Source organism: Sander lucioperca, chromosome 6 (assembly GCF_008315115.2).
Source record: "Sander lucioperca isolate FBNREF2018 chromosome 6, SLUC_FBN_1.2, whole genome shotgun sequence".
In the NCBI taxonomy this organism is placed as follows: domain Eukaryota; kingdom Metazoa; phylum Chordata; class Actinopteri; order Perciformes; family Percidae; genus Sander; species Sander lucioperca.
The window spans coordinates 37,968,200-37,981,671 of record NC_050178.1 but is presented as its reverse complement, the minus strand read 5'-3'; the positions used below and the strand labels follow the sequence as shown (position 1 = coordinate 37,981,671).

General features: G+C 44.6%; 1 protein-coding gene across 10 annotated transcripts in view; it reads left to right on the top strand.

Moving 5' to 3' along the window:
* The window catches only part of magi1b (membrane associated guanylate kinase, WW and PDZ domain containing 1b), a 155,863-nt gene extending 143,549 nt beyond the window's left edge, over positions 1–12,314 (top strand). For 5 of the 10 annotated variants that reach the window (XM_036001808.1, XM_031278002.2, XM_036001807.1 and 2 more), the window contains 6 exons: positions 685–888; positions 3,736–3,829; positions 4,158–4,245; positions 5,094–5,237; positions 6,781–6,919; positions 10,323–12,314. In XM_036001808.1, the coding sequence (XP_035857701.1) occupies positions 685–888; positions 3,736–3,829; positions 4,158–4,245; positions 5,094–5,237; positions 6,781–6,919; positions 10,323–11,557 (1,904 nt within the window). In that variant the 3' untranslated portion in view covers positions 11,558–12,314. Of the gene's footprint in view, positions 1–684; positions 889–3,735; positions 3,830–4,157; positions 4,246–5,093; positions 5,238–6,780; positions 8,485–8,610; positions 9,014–10,322 lie in introns of those variants that run through there. The other 5 variants (XM_036001814.1, XM_036001811.1, XM_036001812.1 and 2 more) reach the window with 4 other exon arrangements.
* Positions 12,315–13,472: the final 1,158 nt, after the last annotated feature.

The following is a 13,472-nucleotide window of genomic DNA, read 5'->3' as shown; positions in this document are numbered from 1 at the left end:
ATAATGAAGAAGAAAGGAAGGAGTTATTGTACGCTCCTATACTCTGCAGTGACTGATGTCAGACTGCAGACAGAGAGAAAGAGAGACCTTAGGGTAGTTGGTGCGATGTCAGCTCTGATGTATGTTTGTCGTCTCCACCTTTCTGCTGGTGCAGGTGTTTGGAATGCAGATGACACAACACAGTTTTTTTATTATTAGCTTTCTACTGCCGAGTGACTCTCATGCAAATATAATAATGATACCCATTTTAGAAATGTGGTGCTAGAGTAGCTCTACGTGTAACAGGAGGATAAGACAGAAAGGGTGCAAGAGGACGAACACTTTGGTAGATTAGTTTTTCCAATCATTGGAGAAAAAAAAAACATTTTACAGTAAAAGGCTTGTGAACTACAGTATAACAGCTTCAGTGATGTATTTGGAGAGCACACATTTGCCTTTCTATACCAATGCTTTCATTTTGTTCTGTCGCTTTTCTGATCAGTTTCTCTCAGTTACTGTGGCTTCTCAGTTACCAGCTGGCTGCTGGCTGTTGGCGGGGGATTTAACCCTTAACCTTCTGATCTTCTTTTTCTGCTCCTTTCCTCCTTTTCCCTTCTCTTTTCAAATACAATCCAACATCACTTTAAACACAACACACACACATACACTGAATCACACATCACAACATGACAATGGTGATTATAGCTGGCAATGCATGTGTGGCCATGCCCCACAAAATAGGGCGCATCATCGAAGGGAGCCCAGCAGACCGCTGCGGGAAGCTGAAAGTCGGCGACCGCATCCTAGCTGTGAACGGGTGCTCCATCACCAACAAGTCCCACTCTGACATCGTCAACCTCATCAAGGAGGCCGGGAACACCGTCACACTGCGCATCATTCCTGGAGACGGTGAGTAGAGAGTGACAGTTAAGGAGTCCACTCTACAGAATAGTTTATTATGATTTCTGATTTTGTTTAACAGTCTCTATTCCTTTGAAAAACTGTTGCCAGAGTGCAACCTCAGTGTTCTAAAAGGTGCTCAGAACAGTGGGGGATATTGTCAACTCACACATTCGGACAATATCACATACAGTCAGTAAGTAGCCTTGAGCCAAAAATTCATATTTTGCCAAACTATTGAGCAAGAGCGTGTTCATGAAGGTTGTCTAAGTAGAAGTGCAGATTGTTGCAAGTGGCTTTCCTCAATCGTACATTAATGGCAGTCAAACTATACAATCTTAAACTATTGATCGTATTATTATTATTATGGGTATATTTGAGGAGCAGGACAATTCACTTTCCCTGCAGTGTTGACAGAACTGCTTCTTTGGGGATATTTGGGAACTTTCCCAGCTTTTGCGCTTATGCCTTTGGCATGCCGCACTTTTAAAATACCATGATACATAGAGAGAGAGAGAGAGAGAGAGATGCAGAACTTCCTCTGTATATGTGTGTTTTAAGGAAAAGTTTGTGCACATTGTGCTGTGTGGTACAGCTGAGAGCTCTCACTGCTTTGTGCTGACAGTTCCCCCTGGCATGCTTCACAAATGCTGTTTAATTAAGTGTATGTGTGTGTGCGAGGAAGGCGATACTCCCTGTCAACCTGCACACTGGTAGAAATTGGAGCTATTTGTCCGCCGCTCGTTGCTTTCTGGCTCACTTCTTAATAGATGAAGAGGTTTTTTTTCCCTTTGAACACTTGATGAGAACAGCGAGCCAAAATTGCTCTGCCAAGAAGACACAGGGAGCAAGAGAGAAGGCGTCAGAGAGAAATAACTGGACATGCTTTATCGGAAAGTTCTGGTTTATGTGCATGTGTCAAACAAACAGACGCTGTCTGACATGGAGACAGAGAGAGTGACAGGGAAAGATTGTGGCTTGTGTTTCTAAGTTGTGAGTGACTGTTCTCTCTGCCTCTGTTTTCACAATGACTGAGCATTCCTATTTTTGTCTGGATCAATCAATCTAAACATTCTTACATAAATACCACCGCAAGAGGTTCTTCCCAGGTGAAATCAGGTTCAGCTCCTCTCCAGTGAAATCACCTCTGATTGTGTTTTAGCGACTGATGCTCAATACTTTTGCAATGACAAGAAAAACAGAACTGTTCCTGCTGGTGCACAGCAATGCACACACAAACTGCTAATGCCTTCATCAAAGCTTATGTCTCTGCAGTATAGACTAGAGGCGCAGACCAAACACACCTCATTGCTTCTTATTGTGTACGAAAAGGGAGACAGACGTTCCTGAGGTGATATGATGTGCCTTTAATTTTTTTGCAAAACCTGGAGTATATTGTGTAGTACAGCCCTCCCACCTCTCTTATTTCTTCTCCCTTACTTTCCCGGTCTGCTCCTCCCTTTCTTTCCCTCTCCTGAATTTCTCATTGTGAATTTACCTGCTCTCTTTTCTAACTTGGTCCATTCAGGGCGAAAGGGCATATTGCCAGGGCCAGAGACAAATTACAGAAACAGCTCACTGCTTTTTCTTTGCGCCGTGAATGTTTTTGTGCCAGAGAGGAGAAAAGAGGCAGTGGGTCGCGAGCAGAACGGAAAGAGATTAATTTCCAGACAGAAAACAGTTTGAGTAGAGAGATTAAATGGAGAGAGGCAGCAGAATGGAAGGAGTGGGTTATGTAGATGAGCAGACGGAGGGGCGGATAGGGTTTACGGGGACAAATTTGAGGGTTTGAAAGTGAAAAATGAGCAACAGAAAATATGTGAGATTGTTGTTGCCAGAAATTCTCGTGGATGCAGCACGGACCTTATGCTGAGGACTGGGCTGAAAGATTCATCATTCACTCGCGTACACCCAGAACTAGAAGGTTCTCCTAAACGTAGTCCAAAATAATGCTTGCCCCACCCACGCTGCAGCTTGCCTGGTTGACTTTGTACCGCGTGGGCAGCTGGGCAATAGAAGAGTTAAGCCAACCGGGACCAAGGGGACTGGTGGAGGTGGAGGAGATGAATAGATGAGAGAGGAACTGGCCGTGAGAGGAATAGTGAGTAGGGGACTAAGAAGAGACTGGAGAGTTGTATTCAAATAAAGGATACCTGTACATAGCCAAGACGGATAAGGTTGTTAAGGGGAAGAGAGGTTTCTTTATGTGGCAAGAGTAATGTAATGGTGTGTTTTAGTCGTTAGAGCCCAGCATGATTCATTGATAACACAAAATGACTGAACTAGTGTTAAGATAAAAGACAGATTAACCAGGAGATGTTATGTCCCAAGAGGCTGCAAGGGTGCGTGTTTCCTGTTTGACAATTCAGAGGCAGACAGGAGGAGTTTCAGTCCACAGTGAGATGTACTGTGCACGTTTTGGAGATTTTACAAGCAGCACGACAAAATGATTGATAGCACAAATGTAAAGCGCTGTGTTTTTCTGCTGTCCGGATGTTGGCTAAGTGGTGAAGAGAAAAGAAAGAAAGCCAGGAGGCTGCTGGAGCTGCCGGTGCTCCCTGTAGGTCAGCTAATGTTTGTAGCTGCCAACTTCTGTATGGACACCAATGTAAACACGGAAAAATGAAAATGTTCCACATGTGGAATATGGATATAATTCCATCACACAGTCTTTACTCTTTTATAGAAATTATAATGTATTAAATTAGAAGCTGTATGCAAAAAGCAAATGTCAGAAAAATGTACTCAATGTAGCGAGAAGGTTTTTATATTTGCATGGGTGAGAAAAGGTTCTTGAACTGTGTGACAAATGACTGACATGAGAAGCAATAACTTGCCTTCTCTCACCCTCCTCAGAGTCGTCCAATGCGTCTTTGTTGACCAATGCAGAGAAAATCGCCACTATAACCACCACTCACACACCTCAGCAACAGGCTGCTCCTGAGGCCAGGTAAGGGGCACACTGGGATATTGAGTGGTTTGTACAAAACAAAAGTTGTTGTTTCCATCGAGGACCACTTTGGAAATAAGTGTTTTTTTACAGTAGTGCTTTTAAGTGCTGTCCTTTGGGATGTTGTGTCATGATACTCATTTGAGTTGTTGTGCTTTTAAATTCCTAACAAAAGTCAAACCAAATCATGTCCTTAAAAAAGGCAGTAGAATGTTTTTCAGACAGCGTCAAAAATATGCAGATTGCATTTATTATGAACTGCCTATTATACATAGATTATTATATAATGTATAATATTTGACACTGACTGCTGATCTTTCTGCCTCAGGAACAACACCAAACCAAAACAGGAATCGTTTGAATTTAAAGCACCACAAGGCCCTCCTCCCCAACCCCCTACACAAGTCTCAGCTCAGGTAAGGAAGGCCACTCCATTTAGGTCATCCATTCACCTGTCGCTTCACTCACGCATCTGTCCATTTCACGTCTCCATCAAACAACCCAGCAATCTACGCTCCATCCAGTCAACTTCCTAACCATGTCCGCATTTGTCTTTTCGCACATCCATCAGGCTGTTCTAGCACCTATTACTCCCCCTGCCAGTCCACCCACCCACCTTCCCAAGGACAAGCAAAGCGCATTTTTATTTATTTATTATTCCTTTATCGTCCACCTGCTGGCGTTATCAGGAGTCCCTGCATTAAGAAAAGCCTGTTTGCTTTCAAAGTAACCCCTCAGCCCACTGTGTTCACTGCTGAATTAATCTGGTGGTGTGGAGATGGCTTGCACAGATAGCATTGATCCCTTAGCAGAGGAGATTAGGAGGGCGTGAAGACAGGAGCTGCTGTGGCTGTCTGCCTGTCCTTGTGGTGCCCGGTCACTCTCTCGCTCTCGCGCTCTCTCTCTCTCTATCTCTCTCTCTCTCTCTTTCTATCTTTGCCCTCTCTCTTTGTCCACCCAGAGCCCAAAGCATCAATAATTCAGCATCCTTACAGCAGTGCATATGCATGTACACACACACACACACACACACACACACACACACACACACACACCCCCACAGTGTCTGGCACACCTAATAAATAGGTGTGACTTTCCTGAAGGTGGCATTTGTCCCATGCTCCTGAAATAGGATCCCACTTCAAAGGACACACACACACACACACACACACACACACACTTCAAATCTTAATCATAAACCTTGATACAAATGTGTTTTCCTCCCTCCCTCTCTTTCCATGTGTGCGGTCTGTGTCTCCATCAGGATTCTGACTTCTACTCAGTAGATCTGGAGCGAGACAACAAAGGCTTTGGCTTCAGCCTGCGGGGAGGCAGAGAATACAACATGGATCTGTACGTGCTGAGGCTAGCTGAGGACGGAGCGGCCGTCCGCAATGGAAAGATGAGGGTACGGACTCAGTGTACTAACAGCATTCACACACCAAAACATCATCAACTGTTTTTCTAAATATAATGCCCTGTTTAGACACATAGAAGATGACACAGTCTCGGTAACCCTAACCCATACTAGAGCGTAAAAGTCAGTCACTTTATTAAATAAAGGTTATTGCAAATGATATACATTGAATAGCAATATTAAGCTTAAAGCATTCTTTGGATCCACCCAAAAGATCCCCTGGGGTGCATTGTCCATTTGGATGGATATGGGGAAAAATGGGGTTTATACAGTGCTGCACATTTCTACACTGACAACACAACAACTTGTCTCAAACGTGATTAGATTTTGACTACTAGATGTTATGTACTGATTCTGATATGGTAATTCCCTATTTTTAGGTGCAGTCTAAGCCAGTTGACTGTTGATTAACAAAAAACCAACAACCATCAGAATAATATTATTTATCAATATAATTGCTTGTGCATAATGTACATAATGCATATATGAATACAAACACAGGTGCCTCCAGGCTTGAGCACATACGAGGTTCATTGTGTGAGTGCAGTATCAAAACACAAGGCAAACATTGCAGTCTTGGAGCATACCTGTGCACAGAATATGTACATTTTAATTAATCAGCGTTTCTCTACTAGTGGCATTCTACAGAAGCTGTCATAAAACTGTAATATTTAACCTTTAATTTGATTAATTGCTTAAGTCAGTAGCATTTCCCCTGGGCTGCTTGATTGAATATACAATGTGGGGTTAATTGATTCTCGCCTGTGTTTGCATGCGAGACATATGCAGAGAGCATGTTGGCATATACTGTGAATGCGAGCTATAAGAGAATTTTTGGTATATATTAATACGCTACAGTTAGGAAGTGTGTGGGTGTGCATGTATTAGCACATTTGTACATGCATATATAAATATATACATTTGTGGTTTTGCACCTTATTAGCAGAGCTATTATTAGTAGCAGCTCAGTGAGGCAGAGAGAGGTGTCAGTGAGAGAGATCCATATTCTGCCAGAGAAGAATTCCCTCGGCGCAGACAGCACTGTCGGATAACTTGAGGCGTGGAGGCAAAGAACCGGGAAGCAAAAAGTGTTTTTCTGGCTCCGATTTTTTTCTCCTCTCTCTTTCTCTCGTTTTCCTCTCTCAGCGTCACAGTTGCTGCTTTTCGACGCAATTTGTCCTCTCAGGAAACTGTTGACTTAGAAAACATTTTTTTGCTGTTGGAAGATTTGAAATGTAACTTCTCCTCAATCTGTCCTCCCTTTCCTTCCCTTCTGCTGTCATCGTGTCCCTTTGAACCTTCATGCCTCTCATCTTTCCTCTTCTTCCCCACTGTCACTTGTTTTCTGCATTCTGCCTTACTCTGCTGTCTCCTCTCCTTCTTCTGGCTTTTGTCACGTCTCCTTTTCCCCTCTGATTAACCTCCTCTCCCCTCCATCTTCACCTGTCACTCTGTCACTCTGTCACTCTTCTCTGCCTCCCACCTTTTGCTTCCTCCCTCTCCCTTTCCTTCATGGTCTTCTACCTTTCCGTAGGTCGGCGATGAAATCTTGGAGATCAATGGCGAGAGCACCAAGGGCATGAAGCATGCACGAGCCATCGAGCTCATCAAGAGTGGAGGCCGGCGTGCCCATCTGGTGCTCAAGAGGGGTGATGGCTCTGTGCCTGAATATGGTGGGTCAATCTACGAAAACATTCCCTTCTCCCCCATCTTCACGCCCTGAGCCAGGGGACACCCAGTGGACGGTGGTGGGTCGAAGGGGAAAGAACTATATTACCCTCCCAGGACCCTACACCCATCCCTGGGACAAACCCACCAGGGAGGGGGAAGGGGTTGGTTGGTCTTGTGTCTCTTTCTGGTGGAGGTCACTACTGGGCTTTGGGATTTTGGGGGGGTAGCAGGGGTGGAGGTTGCTCCTCTGGGTGCTGTTGCCCCCTCCTGCTGTCACCTGCTCTCAGTTTCCATGTCATCCCGCTGTCACTTTTCACCTTCTGGCCACTGAGCAAAAGCACTCTGCTGGGACTTTACAGAATGGTGGTGGGTCTGATTTCAGTGCTACATGAAAACAGAAACTGTTTACAGGGTTTGAATAACCAGAGTAGTGACAAATCAGTGTTTCCTGTGAGTAAGAAGTCATATTGAGGGCTCCAAATCCTCATTAAACACTAATTTAGCATTAAGAGGAAAAGAAAACTTGATCCATTGCATCCCATGATAAAATGGGACATCTCACAGCTTTGGTTAGGACGTGACACAAGCATATTTATGATATTTATTGAAGGTGAATGTAAGCTACTGAACTCTTAAGGGTTTTAAGTGAGAACTGTATTGAGAAGAAAAGGCAGTCTGATGCTTCTTTTTTTTGCCATTTCAAAGGAAAATCTCACTATACTGTGCTTGACATTACTCACTAATCCATGGATTTTATTTGCACCCACTGTTAATGTAATTGAAAAGCTGTGACAATAGGAACTCCACCCATCCCCATTCAAAAAGAAAGAGTCGCTCCAAATATATAGACGTTTTGTACAGTGATGAAAAGAATAGAGGCATTTTTACAAGTATTTTTGTTCCGTGTACAGAGCCATGATCGAAGCCACATATTAATGGCTAAAAGTCTATTGCTGCATGAACTTGTCAAAAGTGTAAATTGGATTTTTTTTCCCTTCTATTGTCTATTTTCCATAATATTTATGGAACGTTCCTTTTTTTTAATCGTATTGACCAGTTTTGATTGATAGTCACGAGTCATCATAAATGTTTTCTTTTTCTTTTTGTTACTTTTCTTTTGAGTGGAGATACATTTGCCTGTCTTGAAAAGTTTGTCAATGTAATTTTATTTGCGCTAAGAATGTGCTGTCTTAACCTGCACCAATATGACATCATGTGAACTTGTATATTTTGGATCATTATTCAAACTTTTTAGTTGGCACAACCTCTTGCCTAGTTTTTTTCTTTGTTTTTTTTCTCATTTCTGTCAGCAATGTAAAACTGCTTCATACGCTATTGTTGTGGGTGTGTCTTTATTTTTGGGGTTTGGGTTTCTGCTGCTTCTGTGTCCACGTTTAGGTGTGTGTGGGTTAGTGTGTCTGAGTGTGTGTGCGCTTGGTTCCAGGACTTTTCTCTGTATCTGATGGGTTCCACTGAAGGGTTTGGGTAATTTCCTGGACTGTCTCTTTATTCTGAATGACTCAATGATCAAATAAACACTTTTTTTTTCATTAAAAAATCAACACAATTAATTCTCCTTTTCTTCCTTCAAGTTGGTTCCAAGCGATCTAAACCCTGTGCTCTTCTCTTTTTTTTCTTTTGTTTTGTATCTTCCTTTCTTCCTGTATTGCCCTGGGCTCTGGTCTTCCTTCAGGGATGGCCGTTCCCCATCTCACTGCATGTATGAGAAATGACAAGATGGGGGAGGCCTCTGTCCTCCAAAATCAGACCACGGTTTGTAACTGTCCTCCCCTGTCGTCTGGCTCTTCCTCCCACTTCCTGTCTTATTTTCTCTGTCTCGCTTTTTCGCCATCCTGATCTGTGTGGTGTGGCCTCAACTCACCCATGCCCATGCTCTACCCCATACATACAAATCCATCCACCCAAAATACATTGCCAGTACCGCCGCTGCTGTAGCCGCTGTTACGGATACTTGTTTACATGCATATGTCTGCCCCAGTTGCATTTAACCTTTGGGTAACACGTCCAAAGGTGAAATGCAGAGTGTTAGTTTGTTCTTGTTTATTAGTTTAGATAGTCACACTACTTTAGACCATCACAGAACATCCTCTTTGTTATTGCTAGTTTTCTGCTGTAGTTGTATTCCTGCAGTTAAATATAGACCTGAAGATGTATTTACAAGTCAAACTGGCTAGAATGACTGTAAAGTTTAATCCTAAGAATCTGTAATCTTTAGTAAGAATAACCGGATAAACATCCCTAAGGTAACACAAGCGAAATTTATGTAAAATTGTGCATAACTTTTAATTATCTTCGTATTGATAAAATGCCACTTAAAGGTCCCATGACATGGTGCTCTTTGGATGCTTTTATATAGGCCTTAGTGGTCCCCTAATACTGTATCTGAAGTCTCTTTCCCGAAATTCAGCCTTGCTGCAGAATTACAGCCACTAGAGCCAGTCACACAATGAGCTTTCCTTAGTATGTTCCATTTCTGTGTCTGTAGCTTTAAATGCTATTGAGGAGGAGAGAGGGGGGGCAAGGTAGAAGGTGGGGGTGTGGCCTTGACCAACTGCCACTTTGCTCGTTTGAAAGCCATGATGTCTCTCTCTCATGGGTGGGCCAAATTCTCTGGGCGGGCAAAGCAGAGAAAGGGGAGGTAATCTTGCTCCTTATGACCTCATAAGGAGCAAGATTCCAGATCGGCCCATCTGAGCTTTCATTTCCTCAAAGGCAGAGCAGGATACCCAGGGCTCGGTTTACACCTATCGCCATTGGGGGGCCATAGGCAGGGAACGCATATGTTAAAAAACCTCATAAAGTGACATCAGAATCAGAAAGGGCTTTATTTTATTTATTTTCATGCCATGGGACCTTTAAACTGCACATGCAGTATAGTAATAGTTTTTGGATCTCATCTTGAGCATTTTATTTGCTGTAAACATTTACAAAGTTTTTAGGGCATTATGAACGTGCATGAAAGAGCATGGCTAATCAGTACAATCAAGCAGCATCATCTACATGCAGCACATTGACCAACCAGCCTCCAGTCCAGCTGCCTGACCAGCCAAGTCCCATTCTGCTTCAGAGAGGTGACCCCAGGTAGACCTGGGAACAGGTTTGTTGTGGGTAACAAGTCTCTTCAAGCACTGGCTGCCTTTGTGTCACTGCCTTTTATTCTCACGTGTAAGCTACACTAATGTTTTACTCATTGGCTGTTGCTGTGCCATCTAACAACTAGCCATCTTTGCTGGCATTAACATCAGAATGGCTTCCATTGGAAATGTTCTCAGCTTCATCTCTGAGTGATTCCGCATGGTTAATGTGAAAGCTCATAGGAGATTTATGACTCGAGATGCATGTTTGATCCCCCTGCCCTCGTCTGTATGTCACATTTTGTTACAGACGGCAGCCCCAACGACATCAGCCCAGCCAACCCAGCCTCAGGGTTACAAAACGCTGCGGAAGTGAGTGCCCTGCCCCCAACCAACACGCCATCGGAATCAAACTACCCACCAGAACCCCAACAACCATCCCGGAGCAAGAAGGAGCCGACCCGCCACTCTACCGGCACTGGCAAGCACCATCATTCCAACCACCGCTCCCCCAACAAGAAAACCAGCACGGGAAAACACAGGGGGAAGAAGTCCACGGAGAAGGCTGCGTCCAAGAAGAAGGATGACAAAGGAAGTGACGGCCACCGCCACCATTCCAGCGGGCACCACCGTAGCCGCCACCGTTCACCTAACAAGGGGCACAGCCGTTCGCGCAGTGCAGAAAACACCCTGGATAGCCGCCACGGGGGACACCGCCATGGCCGCTCCCCGGACAGACGCCAAGGTCACCACTCCTCCTCACATCGCCGCCACCGCTCTCCTTACCGCTCTCCATACCGCTCTCCATACCGCTCGCCTCACCGCCACAGGTCCCCCCACCGCTCTCGGCACCACTCCCCCACCAGACGCCACGCCCATTCCTCAGAGCCTTACCGCCGGTACACCTCCCCAGAGAGACAGGGCCGCAGCAACGAGAAGCCCAACGGGGGCAAGGCTGTATTGAAGGAGCCACCCAAGACTCCTGAACTCAGCTTCACTCTTGAGGACAGCATCCTCCGTGAGCCCCCAGCCCTGGACCGCCTGAACAGAGAGGCCACGCTACCACCGCTGCACAGGGAGGAGCGCCTGTACGGGGAGGATAGCCTGCTTTTGAGAGCCTCCTCCATGGATAGAGCCTACAGGGGGGACAGGCTGCTAATGGATGTGGCATCCCGTGGCCAGAGAGACGCCTTCAGAGACAACACCTTGCCCAGAGTGCGCACCCCAGACTCAGATTCAGGCTACAAGAGGTACAGCTCGCTGCTGAGGGGGCGCTCACCTGAGAGGACGGAGAAGGATGGGCGCTACGCCAGCCGAGGCAGTTCCCCCGAGCCGCGATACCGAGCCCGCAGCCTGGGACGAGACATCTCCCCGTTAAGGAGTTTCAGAAGGGACGACTCGGAGGATGAAGAGGATGATGACACTTTTGTAGCGGCTAAGGTGAGAGAGTACTACAGCACGCTCAAGAGCAACACGAGTCGCTCATCCGCCCTCCCTGAGCCCAAGAAGACCTACAAGGACAGCCCCAAAGACCTGAGCATCTGAATGGACAGCTGTCAGCCAATCACAGCCACTACCCACAAACACCTCAAGTACTCACTCACATTACCACTTGGATCTACAGAAATGCACCCAATTGTGAACTAACACACACACACGCACGCACGCACATGCACATGATGTAACAATGTTGAGTCACTAACATGACAGTGATTCCAAAATGACTTTTGAAAGCGGTTTTCTTCCTTTTTTAAATCGTATGTTATTTTTTTCCTCTTTTTTTTTTTTGGTTCTTGTTTTTGGTTAAGCATTCTACATTTACAGTAACTCAGACTTTTCCAGAAAATATAAAACCATAAAAAACAATGATGTGCCTAACAGTTCCATTAACAAGCAACATTTTGCTTTTGATTTGATATGTGACGGGCATTTTGTGCCGCACTGTCAGATGATGAAATGTATGTACTTTTCCACGAGGATCCCATGGAAGTACCACGCACCTGGATCACTGTAACCGGTGCTCACAATGATGCTGTGCATGTCTTTACCGGTTTCAATGTCTCTCTCTCTCTCTCTCTCTCTCTATCTCTATCTCTCTCTCTCTCTCTCTCTCCCCCCAGTGCCACCGTTTTTTAGACATTTGACCAGACTATAGCACAAGCCTGCATTTGTTTGTATATTTTTGACAGTTTGCAGTATGTGTACATTCAGAGGTGATCATTTTAAATGAATGAAGGGAACATTAAAAGTTAAACTATGATGATGATTATGTTAAAATAAAATAATATATTCAACGAATAAACAAGTGTGTGGTTGTTTTGGTTCGGTCTCTTTGGTTGTCACAGCCATTAGAATCATCAGAATCAAACAAGAGCGTGAGGAGGCTGACGTTCTCTCAGGCCTCCCGAGAGAGAGAGAGAGAGAGAATGTGTGTTTGAAGTCTTTGAAGAAAAGCAAAGCAAGGAGCTCCCATCCTTTCACAACATCAAAGCCTGGATAGACCAGTCTTAAAAAAATGTTCCTCCTCTCCCTGCTTACTTTGATTTGAGCCTTTTCTATGCCCTATTTTTCCCTTTGTCCTCAACACTCATTCCTCCTCTTCCTGTATCTCCTCCCTTTGCTGAAAGATTTTTCTTTTGTTAGAGAGCAGACAGCAGAGAAGCTGTGTCCCTATTTCAGGACAGTGACAGCGGTAGGTGGATGATGATGACGCCTGAGAGGGGCTGTGCCGTGTTTTTTTTTTTTCCCTCCCAGAAACAACAATGGGGGAGATAAGAGAAAACAGCCGAGACCAGAGTGGTCACTCCTGGTGATGCCATAGGGATTTACTACTGCAGAGACATGAAATATGTTATACATATAGAGACAGATGAGGCACGACATTGCAACTGCTGAATTCAGTCTAAGATACGTTAATGTTTTTTTTTTTTCCTTTTATCTTTTTTCAAAATATTTAAGTTTTAAAATACTGGCATTTAAATATTCAATATGGCACATGTATCTATTAAGTTTATGATAATGTCTGTTTAGGTTATATTTACAGTAGTCTATATCCTTGACGTTCCACTTCCGGGATCGCTCCGGTGCCGCAGGAAATTCCACCGGATGCATGTATTTTTGCCGATTTCCATTTTCTTTCCGCTTTCTTTTATGTTGAAATTTTAAAGGTGGTTTTATGAGGACTATGGTTAACTGCTCCTCAGATCTCTGCATGGTAAATTGAGACAGCTAGCTAGACTATCTGTTCAACCTGAGTATTCTCTCGCACAACTGTTTTGCAGCGGCTCCGTCCGGCGCTTAGCACCGCCCAAGACGATTGTGATTGGTGTAAAGAAATGCCAATAAACCAGAGCACGTTGTTCTCCCATCCCGCAATGCTGTGTGGAGTAGCCAGACCCCCCTCCGCTTCGCAGCGTGTGGATGATCTGGAAAAGCTAAATTATATTTGCAATACCTTCCT